At 44.4% G+C, this 15,235-nt stretch overlaps 1 protein-coding gene across 1 annotated transcript in view; it reads right to left on the bottom strand.

The window, feature by feature from the left end:
• Positions 1-15,235, bottom strand: part of LOC119973814 (semaphorin-3E-like) — a 269,960-nt gene that overhangs the window by 48,470 nt on the left and 206,255 nt on the right. The window contains 2 exon segments of the mRNA XM_038812238.1: positions 4,207-4,438; positions 10,134-10,278. Coding sequence (XP_038668166.1) covers positions 4,207-4,438; positions 10,134-10,278 — 377 coding nt within the window.

Below are 15,235 nucleotides of genomic sequence, written 5' to 3'. Positions count from 1 at the left end.
ATCAGTAACAATCACAGGTCTCAGTAACAATCCTGGGCCTCAGTAACAATCCCGGGTCTCAGTAACAATCCTGGGTCTCAGTAACAATCCCGGGTCTCAGTAACAATCCCGGGTCTCAGTAACAATCTCGGGTCTCAGTAACTCCCCCAGGTCTCAGTAACAATCCCGGGTCTCAGTAACAATCCCGGGTCTCAGTAACAATCCCGGGTCTCAGTAACAAACTCGGGTCTCCGTAACTCCCCCAGGTCTCAGTAACAATCCCGGGTCTCAGTAACAATCCCGGGTCTCAGTAACAATCCCGGGTCTCAGTAATAATCCCAGGTCTCAGTAACAATCTCGGGTCTCAGTAACAATCCCGGGTCTCAGTAACAATCCTGGGTCTCAGTCACAATCTCGGGTCTCAGTAATAATCTCGGGTCTCAGTAACGATCCCAGGTCTCAGTAACAATCCCGGGTCTCAGTAACAATCCCGGGCCTCAGTAACAATCCCGGGTCTCAGTAACAATCCCGGGCCTCAGTCACAATCCCGGGTCTCAGTAACACTCTCGGGTCTCAGTAACAATCACGGGTCTCAGTAACTCCCCCAGGTCTCAGTAACAATCCCGGGTCTCAGTAACAATCCCGGGTCTCAGTAACAATCCCGGGTCTCAGTCACAATCCCGGGTCTCAGTAACAATCCCGGGTCTCAGTCACAATCTCGGGTCTCAGTGATAATCTCGGGTCTCAGTAACAATCCCGGGTCTCAGTAACAATCCTGGGTCTCAGTAACAATCCCGGGTCTCAGTAACAATCCCGGGTCTCAGTAACAATCCCGAGCCTCAGTCACAATCCCGGGTCTCAGTAACACTCTCGGGTCTCAGTAACAATCACGGGTCTCAGTAACTCCCCCAGGTCTCAGTAACAATCCCGGGTCTCAGTAACAATCCCGGGTCTCAGTAACAATCCCGGGTCTCAGTCACAATCCCGGGTCTCAGTAACAATCCCGGGTCTCAGTCACAATCTCGGGTCTCAGTGATAATCTCGGGTCTCAGTAACAATCCCGGGTCTCAGTAACAATCCTGGGTCTCAGTAACAATCCCGGGTCTCAGTAACAATCCCGGGTCTCAGTAACAATCCCGGGTCTCAGTAACAATCCCGGGTCTCAGTAACAATCCCGGGTCTCAGTAACAATCCCGGGTCTCAGTCACAATCCCGGGTCTCAGTAACAATCACAGGTCTCAGTAACAATCCTGGGTCTCAGTAACAATCCCGGGTCTCAGTAACAATCCCGGGTCTCAGTAACAATCCCGGGTCTCAGTAACAATCTCGGGTCTCAGTAACTCCCCCAGGTCTCAGTAACAATCCCGGGTCTCAGTAACAATCCCGGGTATCAGTAACAATCACAGGTCTCAGTAACAATCCTGGGCCTCAGTAACAATCCCGGGTCTCAGTAACAATCCTGGGTCTCAGTAACAATCCCGGGTCTCAGTAACAATCCCGGGTCTCAGTAACAATCTCGGGTCTCAGTAACTCCCCCAGGTCTCAGTAACAATCCCGGGTCTCAGTAACAATCCCGGGTCTCAGTAACAATCCCGGGTCTCAGTAACACTCTCGGGTTTCAGAAACAATCTCGGGTCTCAGTAACTCCCCCAGGTCTCAGTAACAATCCCGGGTCTCAGTAACAATCCCGGGTCTCAGTCACAATCCCGGGTCTCAGTAACAATCCCGGGTCTCAGTAACAATCCCGGGTCTCAGTAACAATCCCGGGTCTCAGTAACAATCCCGGGTCTCAGTCACAATCTCGGGTCTCAGAAATAATCTCGGGTCTCAGTAAGAATCCCAGGTCTCAGTAATAATCCCTGGTCTCAGTAACAATCCCGGGTCTCAGTAACAATCCCGGGTCTCAGTAACAAACCCGGGTCTCAGTAACAATCCCGGGTCTCAGTCACAATCCCGGGTCTCAGTAACAATCCCGGGTCTCAGTCACAATCTCGGGTCTCAGTAATAATCTCGGGTCTCAGTAACAATCCCGGGTCTCAGTAACAATCCCGGGTCTCAGTAACAATCCCGGGTCTCAGTAACACTCTCGGGTCTCAGTAACAATCTCGGGTCTCAGTAACTCCCCCAGGTCTCAGTAACAATCCCGGGTCTCAGTAACAATCCCGGGTCTCAGTCACAATCCCGGGTCTCAGTAACAATCCCGGGTCTCAGTAACAATCCCGGGTCTCAGTAACAATCCCGGGTCTCAGTCACAATCTCGGGTCTCAGTAATAATCTCGGGTCTCAGTAACAATCCCAGGTCTCAGTAATAATCCCTGGTCTCAGTAACAATCCCGGGTCTCAGTAACAATCCCGGGTCTCAGTAACAAACCCGGGTCTCAGTAACAATCCCGGGTCTCAGTCACAATCCCGGGTCTCAGTAACAATCCCGGGTCTCAGTAACAATCCCGGGTCTCAGTAACAATCTCGGACTCAAAAAAGTGTGAGGTGATTCATTTTGGAAGGAATAACAGGAATACAGACTCCTGGGCTAATGGTAAGATTCTTTGTAGTGTGCATGAGCAGAGAGATCTTGGTGTCCATGTACATAGATCCCTGAAAGTTGCCACCCAGGTTGAGAGGGTTGTTAAGAAGACGTACGGTGTGTTAGCTTTTATTGGTAGAGGAATTGAGTTTCGGAGCCATGAGGTCATGTTGCAGCTGAACAAAACTCTGGTGCGGCCGCATTTGGAGTATTGTGTGCAGTTCTGGTCGCCGCATTATCGGAAGGATGTGGAAGCATTGGAAAGGGTGCAGAGGAGATTTACCAGGATATTGCCTGGTATGGAGGGAAGATCTTATGAGGAAAGGCTGAAGGGACTTGAGGCTGTTTTCGTAAGAGAGAAGAAGGTTAAGAGGTGACTTAATTGAGGCATACACAATGATCAGAGGATTAGATAGGGTGGACAGTGAGAGCCTTTTTCCTTGGATGATGATGTCTAGCACGAGGGGACATAACTTTAAATTGAGGGGCGATAGATATAGGACAGATGTCAGAGGTAGGTTCTTTACTCAGAGAGTAAGGGCGTGAAATGCCCTGCCTGCAACAGTAGTGGACTCATCAACACTAAACGCATTCAAATGGTCATTGGATAAACATATGGATGATAAGGGAATAGTGTAGAGGGACTTTAGAAGGGTTTCACAGGTCGGCGCAACATCGAGGGCCGAAGGGCCTGTACTGCGCTGCCATGTTCTATGTTCTATGTTCAGTGACAATCTTGGGTCTCAGTAAAAATTTCAGGTCTCAGTAACAATCCTGGCTCTGAGTAACAATCCCGGGTCTCAGTAACAATAGGCACTTCGCAAAAATGTTCAATTGAAATTTTGAATAAATAAAATGGCAAATTTTGTTTTGTACAATTGGCCTGAATCTTCCATCATTTTATAATCACAGAGAAACGGGGCAGCACGGTGGCCAAGTGGTTAGCACAACCGCCTCACGGCGCTGAGGTCCCAGGTTCGATCCCGGCTCTGGGTCACTGTCTATGTGGAGTTTGCACATTCTCCCCGTGTCTGCGTGGGTTTCACCCCCACAAACCCAAAGATGTGCAGAGTAGGTGGATTGGCCACGCTAAATTGCCCCTTAATTGGAAAAAAATAATTGGGTAATCTAAATTTATTTTTTAAAAAATAATCACAGAGAAACTGAGTCAAAGAGGATATCATGTCCTTTGATGGCAATTCATGATTACAAGATCGTGATTTCAGCCATTGGAGATGCATTTCGATGTTGTCATAGCAACATTTTCATTGCACACTGCGGAGGCAGTGGTGAAGTGGTATTATCACTGGATTAGTAATCCTGGGACACAGGGTAATGCAGAAATCTGAATTGAATAGAAATCTGTAATTAAAAGTCGAATGATGACTATAAAATGATAGTCATAAAATGTGTAACGAATGCCCTTTAGGGAAGGAAATCTTCCATCCTTACCTGGACTGGCCTTCATGTAACTGAGAAATCACAGCAAAAATGGTCGACTCTTAAATGCCCCTGAAGTGGCCGAGAAAGTCACTCAGTTCAAGGGATGGGCATTAAAGACTGGCCCAGCCAGTGACGCCCACTTCCAATGAACGAAAAATTAGGCTGCATTTGGGCTCAATTTAGAAAAATTAGCTTTTCCCCAATCTTCCTCCATATTTCATCACAATGTCTACAGCATTTTCTAGCAAGTTCTGTTTTACCTGTGCCAATGAACAAGACGTCATATTCACCATCTTCAGCGTCAACACGGTCAACTACAATCTGCTTTAAGTTGTGTTTCCCGTCTGTCCTCAACAACACAGGCTTGTTGTGTACAGGGTGGACTGATTGATACATAACAGGATGACTGCGGACAAAACGAAGGACATCATCTGGATAATCCTTTGTAGAGCGATATTTAATTCCAGGAGGTGCATTAATCTGACTGGCACACTGCAACACAGAATACAACAGTTTACAGTTATTGTGTCGAGTTGGAAATGACAAATCCATCTTGCTATGTGGATTTTAATTCCAGCCGTTTTGCACCAGAGAATCTCATGAAATCAAAACAATATTAATCTTTTTGTTATTTAGCACAAATCACTTCCAACAGCAACATTCAGATGAAGAATCAAATTGGTGTGCAAGATTTAACAAACCACTTCAAAAGCAAAACAAGTTTGGCATTGTAGTGTAGCAATCAAACCACACCACAGAATGCCATTATACTGAATATACTGTTGCTTTTAAAATGGACCCATTAATCAATGCTGCTACTTCGGAATCATACACTTTATGCTGTTGTGATGAGCTTGGAATTGAACCGTAGGGTTCAGCTCATTGTGGGAGATTGTTGGGTTCACTGTACAGATACCAAGTAGATGGATTGTTGAGCTCCATACAAAGCAAATGTTCCCAGATTTCCCTCTCCTGTTTGGCGAGGTAGTATATCTAAACCATGCGAGCAGTTAGAGTGACCCAAGCCAGGAATCAAACCTGGGACCCTGGCGCTGTGAAGCAACAGTGCTAACTACAGTGCTACCGTGCCGCCCAAAAGACAAATTAATTTTTTTTAGGAGAATTTGCTTTCCATATAAAGTATCGTCTCGTTAAATACTAAAACCAAACCTGTTAAATAGTACTTTGACTGGAGAGAAACAATTGCGGCAGTATTCCGGAGAACTGGCATGTGTTAAATCTCCCAATGGTAATAAATCTGCTCCGATAATGTATGTGGTAGTTTCAGCTTTGGGTGGTTCTCATTAGGATATGTGGAGACTCTTACTCATCCAGAATAGTGATCTTTGTGCTTCAGCCCTGGTTCTCAAGCTCAATGCCAACCAGAACTGACAGATTGAACCGTTTAATTGTGTGCCTGTCAGTGGTACTGCTAACATTGAGAAAATAATGATCCCATCCAATGTAATGAAAAGCTGACCAAATATGGACTTGATGTTTCTGTTATTGTGGTTGGTGTTAATGTTGGACATAATGCAGGAGCTGAGATGGGAAGAAGGAGGTGAATGACCTCTCTTTATTAATTTAGTCTTAAAGAATTAAGGAGGATTAGAGTTAGTTACTGTTAATCTTTAATAATAATAATAATAATAATTGCTTACTATCTCAAGTAGGCTTCAATTAAGTCACTGTGAAAAGCCCCTAGTCGCCACATTCCGGTGCCTGTTTGGGGAGGCTGGTACGGGAATTGATCCCGCGCTACTGCCTTATTCTGCATTACAAGCCAGCTGTTTCGGCCACTGTGCTAAACCAGCCCCTGGCAAAGCAGTGGATAATTAACTCAGTGAAACAACAGACTATTGGAACCATTGGCACTTTTACAACTGTTTATTATGGAGCGAGAGTTTAGTATTGGGGGCTGGTTTAGCTCAGTTGGCAGACAGCTGGTTCGTGATGCAGAGCGAGGCCAGTAATGTGGGTTCAATTCCCGACCTGCTGAGGTTATTCATGAAGGCCCCGCTTTCTCAACCTTGCCCCTTGCCTGAGGTGTGGTGATCCTCAGGTTGAATCACCACCAGCTAGCTCTCCCCCTCTAAGGGAAAATCAGCCTATGGCGACTTACGGAAAGAACTCTTTTGAGGTTCCAATGTGCTTCCAAAAGGCATTATTGACGTTACAACATCTGCCACCAGAAAAAATAACTGGCACCACAGGAAAGGGCTTTCTCTGCCACTTGTCAAGAATGTGGGAAGTTAATGATATTGACAGTGAATCTGAGATGAAAATAAAATAACATCAAGAAACAAGATTAGCAGGGATGTAGAGACATTGAGGTGCGAATGGCCATATCAGAAAGATTGTTTACCAGAGATCAGTGAGGCTGCAAAAATAGTAACTTCTAAAGGCAAGGAACATGAGCGAGATAGGCAGCAGAATCCACAGAGAGGAATTTGATTTGCTTCGATTTGATTTATTGTCACATGTACCGAAGTACAGTGAAAAGTATTTTTCTGCAGCCGAGGAACGTACACAGTATGGACATAGTAGACAAAAAGAATAATCAGCAGAGAACATTGACAATGATACAATGTCAAAGAGATTTAACAATGTAACTGTTGGCACCCTTGTTGAAGAGGGAGGCAAGTTTCCATCTAACATCCCGACAGGCCAGTTCCATCCAGCATCCAAGCCATGGAGGCCTATTCCAGCTCATATTTAGGATCACAGCAGGTGGCGGAGACTGTCCCATAGAAAATGGACCTTTGTACCATCATTGAACCAGGAAGAGACGTTTTCCCAGATTTGGTGACCTATGCGGTATTGTGTGGAAACTATCAACTGGATTTGATCTATAGAGTTACTAAAATTGGATTTTGTTGGGAAAAGGAGTGTCTCAGTGAACTCAGGGAATGTGCGCATATTTTGGGAACAAGAGGTAACTTCAGATAAAATGGTGCATTTAGTATACTTAAGAGCCATGGTGTAAATTAGTCTTTGTTGTGTGTTTTTAAATTTTCTTTTACTTTAATAAATATTCTTTATTGATTGTTTACACAATGACCCCCCCCCGGCAAACAGTCGCCTACTTACGTGGTGTAAATAATTTTGCCAGGTGTACAGAGCTGCCGCTGTCGAGCTGCCAATACCCTACCAGTTATTCTATTTCATATTTTATTGTATTTTATGTTGGGGTGTGCCCTTCTCTTCTAAATATGTGTATATATATATATGTTTCTTATTCTGTGCACATAACGGTAATTATACCTTGTTCAAAAACCCAATAAAAAAACATTTATAAAAAGAAAGAACCTGTGATTCAAATGATCCTTCGGGGTTCTGAGGCACTCTGATGGGTAACACCAGTTCACTGAGATATCACCCATTCAGATTTCCACAGGTCAGAAAAGCTGTACACTTCCTGTGGGAGCGGGTTATGATTTACCAGCAATGCTGACCAGAGCAACCTCCAGTGTAATAATTCACAACCCATATCGACTATAAAAGTTAATCATTACCCCAAACTCCTGCCAAAGCAGTTAAAATAGAAAATTAATGACACACCCGTGAACACAGATTAACTGCCCATTCTGGTTTTTGACTAATTCAGCACATTGTGCAGGTAAAGAATGGGAACATTAACTGATGTAAAGATTTCAATGTGCAATAACTATTGTTTTTTAGCAGGGAGATAACTGCATTGAGGTGATTTTTATCTGAGGCGCTTTGATAAATATTTAAGGATTATGTATTTGGGGCTGGTTTAGCTCACTGGGCTAAATCGCTGGCTTTTATGCAGACCAAGCAGGCCAGCAGCACGGTTCGATTCCCATACCAGCCACCCCGGACAGGCGCCGGAATGTGGCGACTAGGGGCTTTTCACAGTAACTTCATTGAAGCCTACTCGTGACAATAAGCGATTTTCATTTTTTTCATTTTTTGGGATTTTACACCATTAGACCATAAGATACAGAAGCAGAATCGAGCCATTCGGCCCATCAAATCTGCTTCGCCATTCAATCATGGCTGATATGTTCCTCATCCTCCTGCCTTTGTGGAATAACCCCGGTCCCCTTGTTAATCAAGAACACCGGATTTGTGCTTGAGGTGCTGTTACCGACAGGGTTACAGACCAAGAGCTGGAAGGTGGAATTAGACAGAATAGTTCTTTCTTAGAACATCAGAACTAGGAGCAGGAGTCGACAATTTAGCCTCTCGAACCTGCTTCACCATTCAATACGACCATGTCTAATCCCATCCTGGCCTCAACTCCACAGTCCTGCCCATTCTCCATAACCGTTCAACCCTTCACCAATTAAACATCTGTCTTAACTCCCCCTTAAATTTGCTCACTGTCCCAGCATCCACCCCACTCTGGGGGTAGCGAATTCCACAGATTCACAACCCTTTGGGAGAAGTAGTTTCTCCTCATCACAGTTTCAAATTTGCTGCCCTTATCCTGAGACTGTGACCACTCATTCTAGAATGTCCCACAAGAGGAAACATCCACTCCATGTCTACTTTATCCAGACCGTTTATCATCTTGTGTACCTCAATTAGATTCCCCCTTGTTACTATGGCTACTGGCACAGCCTATCCATCCTCCTCATCTTTGCCATCAGTGTATGACACAATCTGGGTGAAAATTACAATGACCAACATTACCTCTGAAACATTCTGTAAGATATGCAAGGCAGTAGCTACTTTTGCCAAGAACAGTTTTACTCAAAGTTTAAATAGATATCCCGGTGGTAGGAATGATCTGTGTATTTTTTGCCAAAAGTTTTTTTCCACAGATTGTAAGAGTCCCTGGTTTAAGGTATTTTCCTCATGTCACAGACAGCACCCTCCAAACCCACGACCACTACCATCTAGTACAGGGGTGGGCAAACTACGGAGGTCTTTATGCGGCCCACCAAGTCATTAAAAAAAAAATGTTTTTTTTTAATTTAAAAAAAAAAATTTTTTTTTAAGGTTAATGGGGGGTCTGTTGGGTTACTTACTGGTATAGGGTGGATACGTTGACTTGAGTAGGGTGATCATTGCTCGGCACAACATCGAGGGCCGAAGGGCCTGTTCTGTGCTGTACTGTTCTATGTTCTGTGTTCTATATGAGGCGCCCAGAATCATAACCGGGTGAAGTAATTATTTTACTAAATATACTATGCGGCCCTTTAAAATTGTGAATTTCTGAATGTGGCCCTTGCACGGAAAAGTTTGCCCACCCCTGATCTAGTAGGACAGGAGCAGCAGATACCTGGGAACCCCACCACCTGGACGTTCCCCTCTAACTCACTCACCATCCTGACTTGGAAATACGTCACCATTCCTTCACTGTCACATGGGGAAACATCCTGGAGCTCGCTCCCTAATAGCACTGTGGGTGTACCTACACCACATGGACTTCAGGGGTTGAAGAAGGCGGCTCACGGCCACATTCTCAAGGGGCGATAACAGGTGGACAATTTTATAAAATTCTGGCTTTGCCAGTGACGGTCAGATCCCATGAGAGAATCAAAAAAGGGAACAAGGAGTGACTCCAGTCTCAGTTATTTTGAGAACCTATCCTTTGCTTTTCCAATATTGGAACAGCAGAAATGTTCTCCAATGTATTACTGGGAAGGCTGAAGTCAACGCTTTTGGCACCACTCAAAACTCCGGTTCCCTTCTGTCTACCTCTCTCCTTGGCAACAGACCAAAATCAAACCAGCTCTTTGCAACCTGGTGTCACATTTGGTCCCAAGGTGAGCCTCTCAACTGATAATCGTGTGCCATCACTAAGACACCTATTTTCACCTCCATAACATCACCCAACGTTGCCACTGTCTCATCATATTTGCTGCTGAAATTTTCATTCATATCTCTGTTATTTCTCAGCTTGACTGTTCCCAAGCCCTCCTGGCTGATTTCCCAAATTCTGCCTCTGTAAACTTGAGCTCCTTTGCTGCCCATGTCTTAATTTGCACCAAGTCCCATTCCCTTGAAACCTCTGTGTTCACCGACCTACACTGGGTCCTGGCAAAACAACATCTTAGTTTTAAAATAATCAACCTTGTTTTCAAATCCTGCCATGTTAGAGTTGAGAGTTTGACAGCACAAAAACATCTTTTGATTGATATTGCCATGAATTTATGTGATAAATACCATTCATACATTATTAAATATTCACTTTTGTGTGAAATGTACTTACGCAGCCTGGCCTTGGGTAAGGCACCTTGCCCTCATAAGCTGCCCAGTGATATTCAGGCCCCTCTTTATGTGCAAAAGGTCCATTGAACGCTTCTCGAATAGCTGACATGTGATACACACAAACCGCAAACCCCTGGAATACATTGCTGCAAAATACACATTCAGACAAGTCAGTCATCAGTGAGCCAATGCAAAAGTTAGTGTTTCAATGCCAACATACATCTAAATAATTGCAATTATATCATGTCCGTCCTTCATGACGCTGGGATGTAAAGTACTTATAGCCAATGACATACTCTGAAATGTGCTGAGTGCTGTGATGTAAGGAAGATGAGAGCCGATTTGCTCAGAGCAAAATCCAACAAACTCAAATTCATCTGAAGGTGGATTTTCAAGAATAAGGGATTTCTCCATTTTTCTGTCTAAGACATTTGGTTTGGGTGCTGCCTGATTGTTCACATGGTTTTACAAATGCCTTATTATGCTGTTTTCATAAGTAAGTTTCTGCGCCGCATTCCTCTCTCAGTTTCCCCATTGGCTCGGCAGCTGATAAAGAGATGTAGGGAAAGATCCGAAGGACCAATCACACAATCCCAAACCTCTTTCTGAAGACTGACAGATCATGGGACATATTTGAGTGCCATCCTTCTACACTGGGACACAGACAAATTAGATAATATTAGCTAAAGTGGGAGACTTAAGTTAGGTTAACAGTAAAAATGGAGCTAAAATATGTTTTATATTCAAAGGGATAACAAGTCAAATGTGGATTTATTCTCTTTGATTATTTTATTCTCTTCATTCTACCAAAGATGTCAGCGTGTAAGTTGACTTAATAGAATCACAGAATCCCTGCAGTGAAGAAGGAGGCCATTTGGCCCATCGAGTCTGCACTGAACCTCTGAAAGAACACCCTACCTCAGCCCAAATCCCACCCTATCCTCGTAATCCCACCTAGGGGCAATTTATCATGACCAATCCACCTAACCTGCACTTCTTTCGACTGTGGGCGGAAACTGGAGCACCCGGAGAGAACATGCAAACTCCACACAGACAGCCACCCAAGGTCAGAATTGAACCCGGTCCCTGGTGCTGTGAGGCAGCAGTGCTAACCACTGGGCCACTTCAAATAAATTGCTCCAAAAACAAGGATCGACTTCGACATCAAGTTTAAATGAAAAGTGCTGGCGTGGGTGTGGGTGGTTGCCACTTTGTCATTTGCCACCCGGGATCTGCTTTGTGTGGTCATGTATTAAATTGCTACCTATCATTGCACAGAACATCTCATAGCATCGACTGATCACCTGCACCTAGTGATAAGGTACAGGCAAGTAAAACATGCAAAGGAGGAGTAGGGCCAATTAGAGACCAAAAGGGAATTTACACATGGAGGCCGAGGGTATGGCTGAGTAATTAACTGAATACTTTGCATCCATCTTTACGAAGGAGGTAGATGCTCCCAGGACAGGGTGACATATGAGGAAATTCTGTCCCTAGAGGGGTTCAAAATTGTTAAGGAGGAACTGTTGAATAGACTATTGCTTCTCAAAGTTGACAAGAAACCGGGGCTGGATGAGATGAAATGAAAATGATGTATTCAAGGATATTGAAGGAAGTGGGAATGGAAATTGCAGGGACCCTGCGATAATCATCCCGTCTTCTCCAGACTCAGGGGAGGTGTCAGAGGACTGGAGAATTACAAATTTTACGCCCTTCTTCAAAAAGGTTGTAAGGTTAGCCCCAGCAATTACAGGTCGGTCAGTTTAACATCAGTGATGGGGAAGCTTCCAGGCACAATTATTCAGGATAGAATTAGCAGTCACATGGAAAACTGAGAGTTGGTTGGAAGAGCCAGCATGGATTTCTAAAGGGGAAATCGTGTTTAACTAACTTGCCAAAGTTATTTGAGCAGGTAACAGAGAGGGTTGATGAGGGTAATGATGTTGATGTGGTGTACATGGACTTTCGGAAAGCATTTGATACAGTTCCACACAACAGACTTGGGCAAAAGGTTATAGCTGATGGAATATAAGGGAGAGCAGCAACGTGGATACAAAATGGGTGAATCTTAGGAAGCAGAGAGTAATGGTCAATTGATATTTTTCAGGCTGGAGGGAGGTTTGTCGTGGTGTTCCCCAGGGGTCAGTATTAGAACCCTTGCTTTTCCTGTTCTACATTAATGATCTAGATCTTGGTGTACAAGGGTGAAATTCCAAGTTTGCGGATGACACAAAACTTGCAAGTGTTGTAAAATGTGAAGAAGAAAGTGTTGAACTTCAAAAGGACACAGGCAGATTGGCGGAGTGGGCAGATAGGGGGCAGATGACATGGAGAGACAATATAAGATCAGGGGTTAAATTCTTAGGGTGTGCAGGAGCAGAGGGACCTGGGTGTAAAGGGGTGGGTTTAGCACAGTGGGCTAAACAGCTGGCTTGTAATGTAGAACAAGACCAGCAGCGCGGGTTCAATTCCCGTACCGGCCTCCCTGAACAGGCGCCGGAATGTGGCGACTCGGGGCTTTTCACAGTCACTTCATTGAAGTCGACTCGTGACAATAAGCGATTATTATTATTATGTGTATAGATCATTGAAGATGGCAGGACAGGTGGAGAGAGCAGTTAATAAAGCAGAGAGTAATCTGGGATTTATTAATAGGGGCACAGTGTACAAGAGTGAGGAGGTTCTCACTGACCTGATACAAGATACTAGTTAGATCTCAGCTGGAATATTGTGGTCAGTTCTGGGCACCGCACTTTATGAAGGATGTGAACACATTGGAGAGAGAGCAGAAGAGGTTTACAAGAATGGTTCCAGGGATGGGAAACTTCAGTTATGAGGATAGATTGGAGAGGTTTGGGTCTGGAATGTACGGTCTGGAATTGTGGTGGAGGCAGATTCAATCGAGGCAATCAAGAGGGCATTTGATGAATGTGCAGAGGTTATGGGGAAAAGACAGGGGAATGGCCATGATGCTCATCTGGAGCAGACACGATGGGCCGAATGTCCTCTGTAAAAACCCTGATTCTGGAGTGAAAAACTGAGACCGATTACTAATGTGAGTACAGTCATTGCTGATAAGACTGACATCAAAATATAAACAAAAACATGATTTCTGGGGACAAAAAGGCTTGTCTTGTACATGAGCTGCAACTCCCTCAGAACAGCTTAAAAATCACAAGCCTTGGGCGAGATATTTTTCACAAATTCAGCCAAAATTACATTGAAATGGAGGCAACATGAGGCATTCCAAGAACAAATCAGTTTCTTCAATACCCCAGGAGATATGAGACTTTCTCCAGGGTGTTATTTCACGATGCTTTGAGTTTCAAAGGACACAGTACAGTTCCAGACAGCTCAGAAGCTGCAATTTCAATTGAACAACACAGTATTTTGCTAATTTATTTTCCAGTGTGTTGAGCGGTAAGAGAGAATTCATGGGTATGGGCGGGCACTCAGCGACCATCACAAACCCAGCAATTATGCAGCACAGCTTTGCACAGGCATTCACACATCGATGCACAGACCTGCTTTGTGGACAGGCGTTCAGCAGGCAATGATTCTAGTCTGGCAACACTTTATGGATCCACATTTGATTTATATTAGAAATAATCGTGCTATTTATTTTACCTTAGTTCAAAAGCTTACCTGGAGCAACAGCACCTGAATGCATGGACTCCAAAGCGGGGTAAAAATGTTTGCTTTAGACATTCAAATCATGAAATAGCCCAAGCTATACTGCACTCCAGAAAGACATAGAACATAGAACAGTACAGCACAGAACAGGCCCTTCGGCCCTCGATGTTGTGCCGAGCAATGATCACCCTACTCAAACCCACGTATCCACCCTATACCCTATACCCGACAACCCACACACACACGGGGAGGACGTGCAGACTCCACTCAGACAGTGACCCAGCCGGGAACTGAACCTGGGACCCTGGAGCTGTGAAGCATTTATGCTAACCACCATGCTACCGTGCTGCCCTGACTCATTTGTACTGTTCTGAAGCATTTTCCCTATTCTGGTCCAAAGAATCCCTATTGAAGTGTGTCTTCCATGCCTTCCATTTCAATGCCAGTAACTCGAATGAATCCATCAACAAACGGATCTGCCTGAGGTTTCAATTCTGCTCAATTATATTATAATCTGTGATACTCTTGTGAAAATTTAACTGAATGTGAAATTCAGCTCAATATAACTTTGTGTATATCAGACGGTAATGGACCAATTGGTGGAGGTAAAAGGATTTTATGTCCAGATCTGAACCCAAGTTTGTCTGAGCCCCAAATCTAAACAGCAAAAACTCAGGTTGAGTTAATAATTAATAATAATTAACAGTAAGAAATATTGTATTTTTCAAATACTGCTGCTGGTTTCAATTTGTGCTGATTTCTGAATCAGGAAAACAAGTTAAAAAGAGAAAATACAATAAACAGACAAGAGGACAGATTTTCCATCTGGGAGACTATGGGCCAGGCGGGAAAGTCCGTGACGGAGGAGCCCAGCACATCTGGGCAAAAGACAAGGCTGAGGCATTCGCAACAATCTTCAGCTAGAAGTGCCGAGTGGCTGATCCATCTTGGTCTCCTCAGAGGTCCCCAGCATCACAGATATCAGTCTTCAGCCAATATGATTCACTCCACGTGATATCAAGAAATGGCTGAAGGCACTGGATACGGCAAAGGCTATGGGCCCTGATAATGTCCCAGCAATAGTACTGAAGACTTGTGCTCCAGAACTTGCCTCACCCCTAGCCAAGCTGTTCCAGTACAGCTACAACACTGGCATCTACCCAGCAATGTGGAAAATTGCCCAGGGGTGTCCTGTACACAAGAACAGGACAAATGCAGCCCAGCCAATTACCGCCCTATCAGTTTACTCTCTATCATCAGCAAAGTGATGGAAGGAGTCATCATCAGTGCTATCAAGCGGCAGTTACTCAGCAATAACCTGCTCACAGATAGAAACATAGAAACATAGAACATTACAGCGCAGTACAGGCCCTTCGGCCAACGATGTTGCACCGTCCAGTGAAACCCTTCTAAAGTCCCTCGACACTATTCCCTTATCGTCCATATGCCTATCCAATGACCATTTGAATG

The sequence above is a fragment of the Scyliorhinus canicula genome, chromosome 11, assembly GCF_902713615.1.
Source record: "Scyliorhinus canicula chromosome 11, sScyCan1.1, whole genome shotgun sequence".
NCBI lineage: Eukaryota > Metazoa > Chordata > Chondrichthyes > Carcharhiniformes > Scyliorhinidae > Scyliorhinus > Scyliorhinus canicula.
This window is presented reverse-complemented; position numbering and strand designations above follow the sequence as displayed.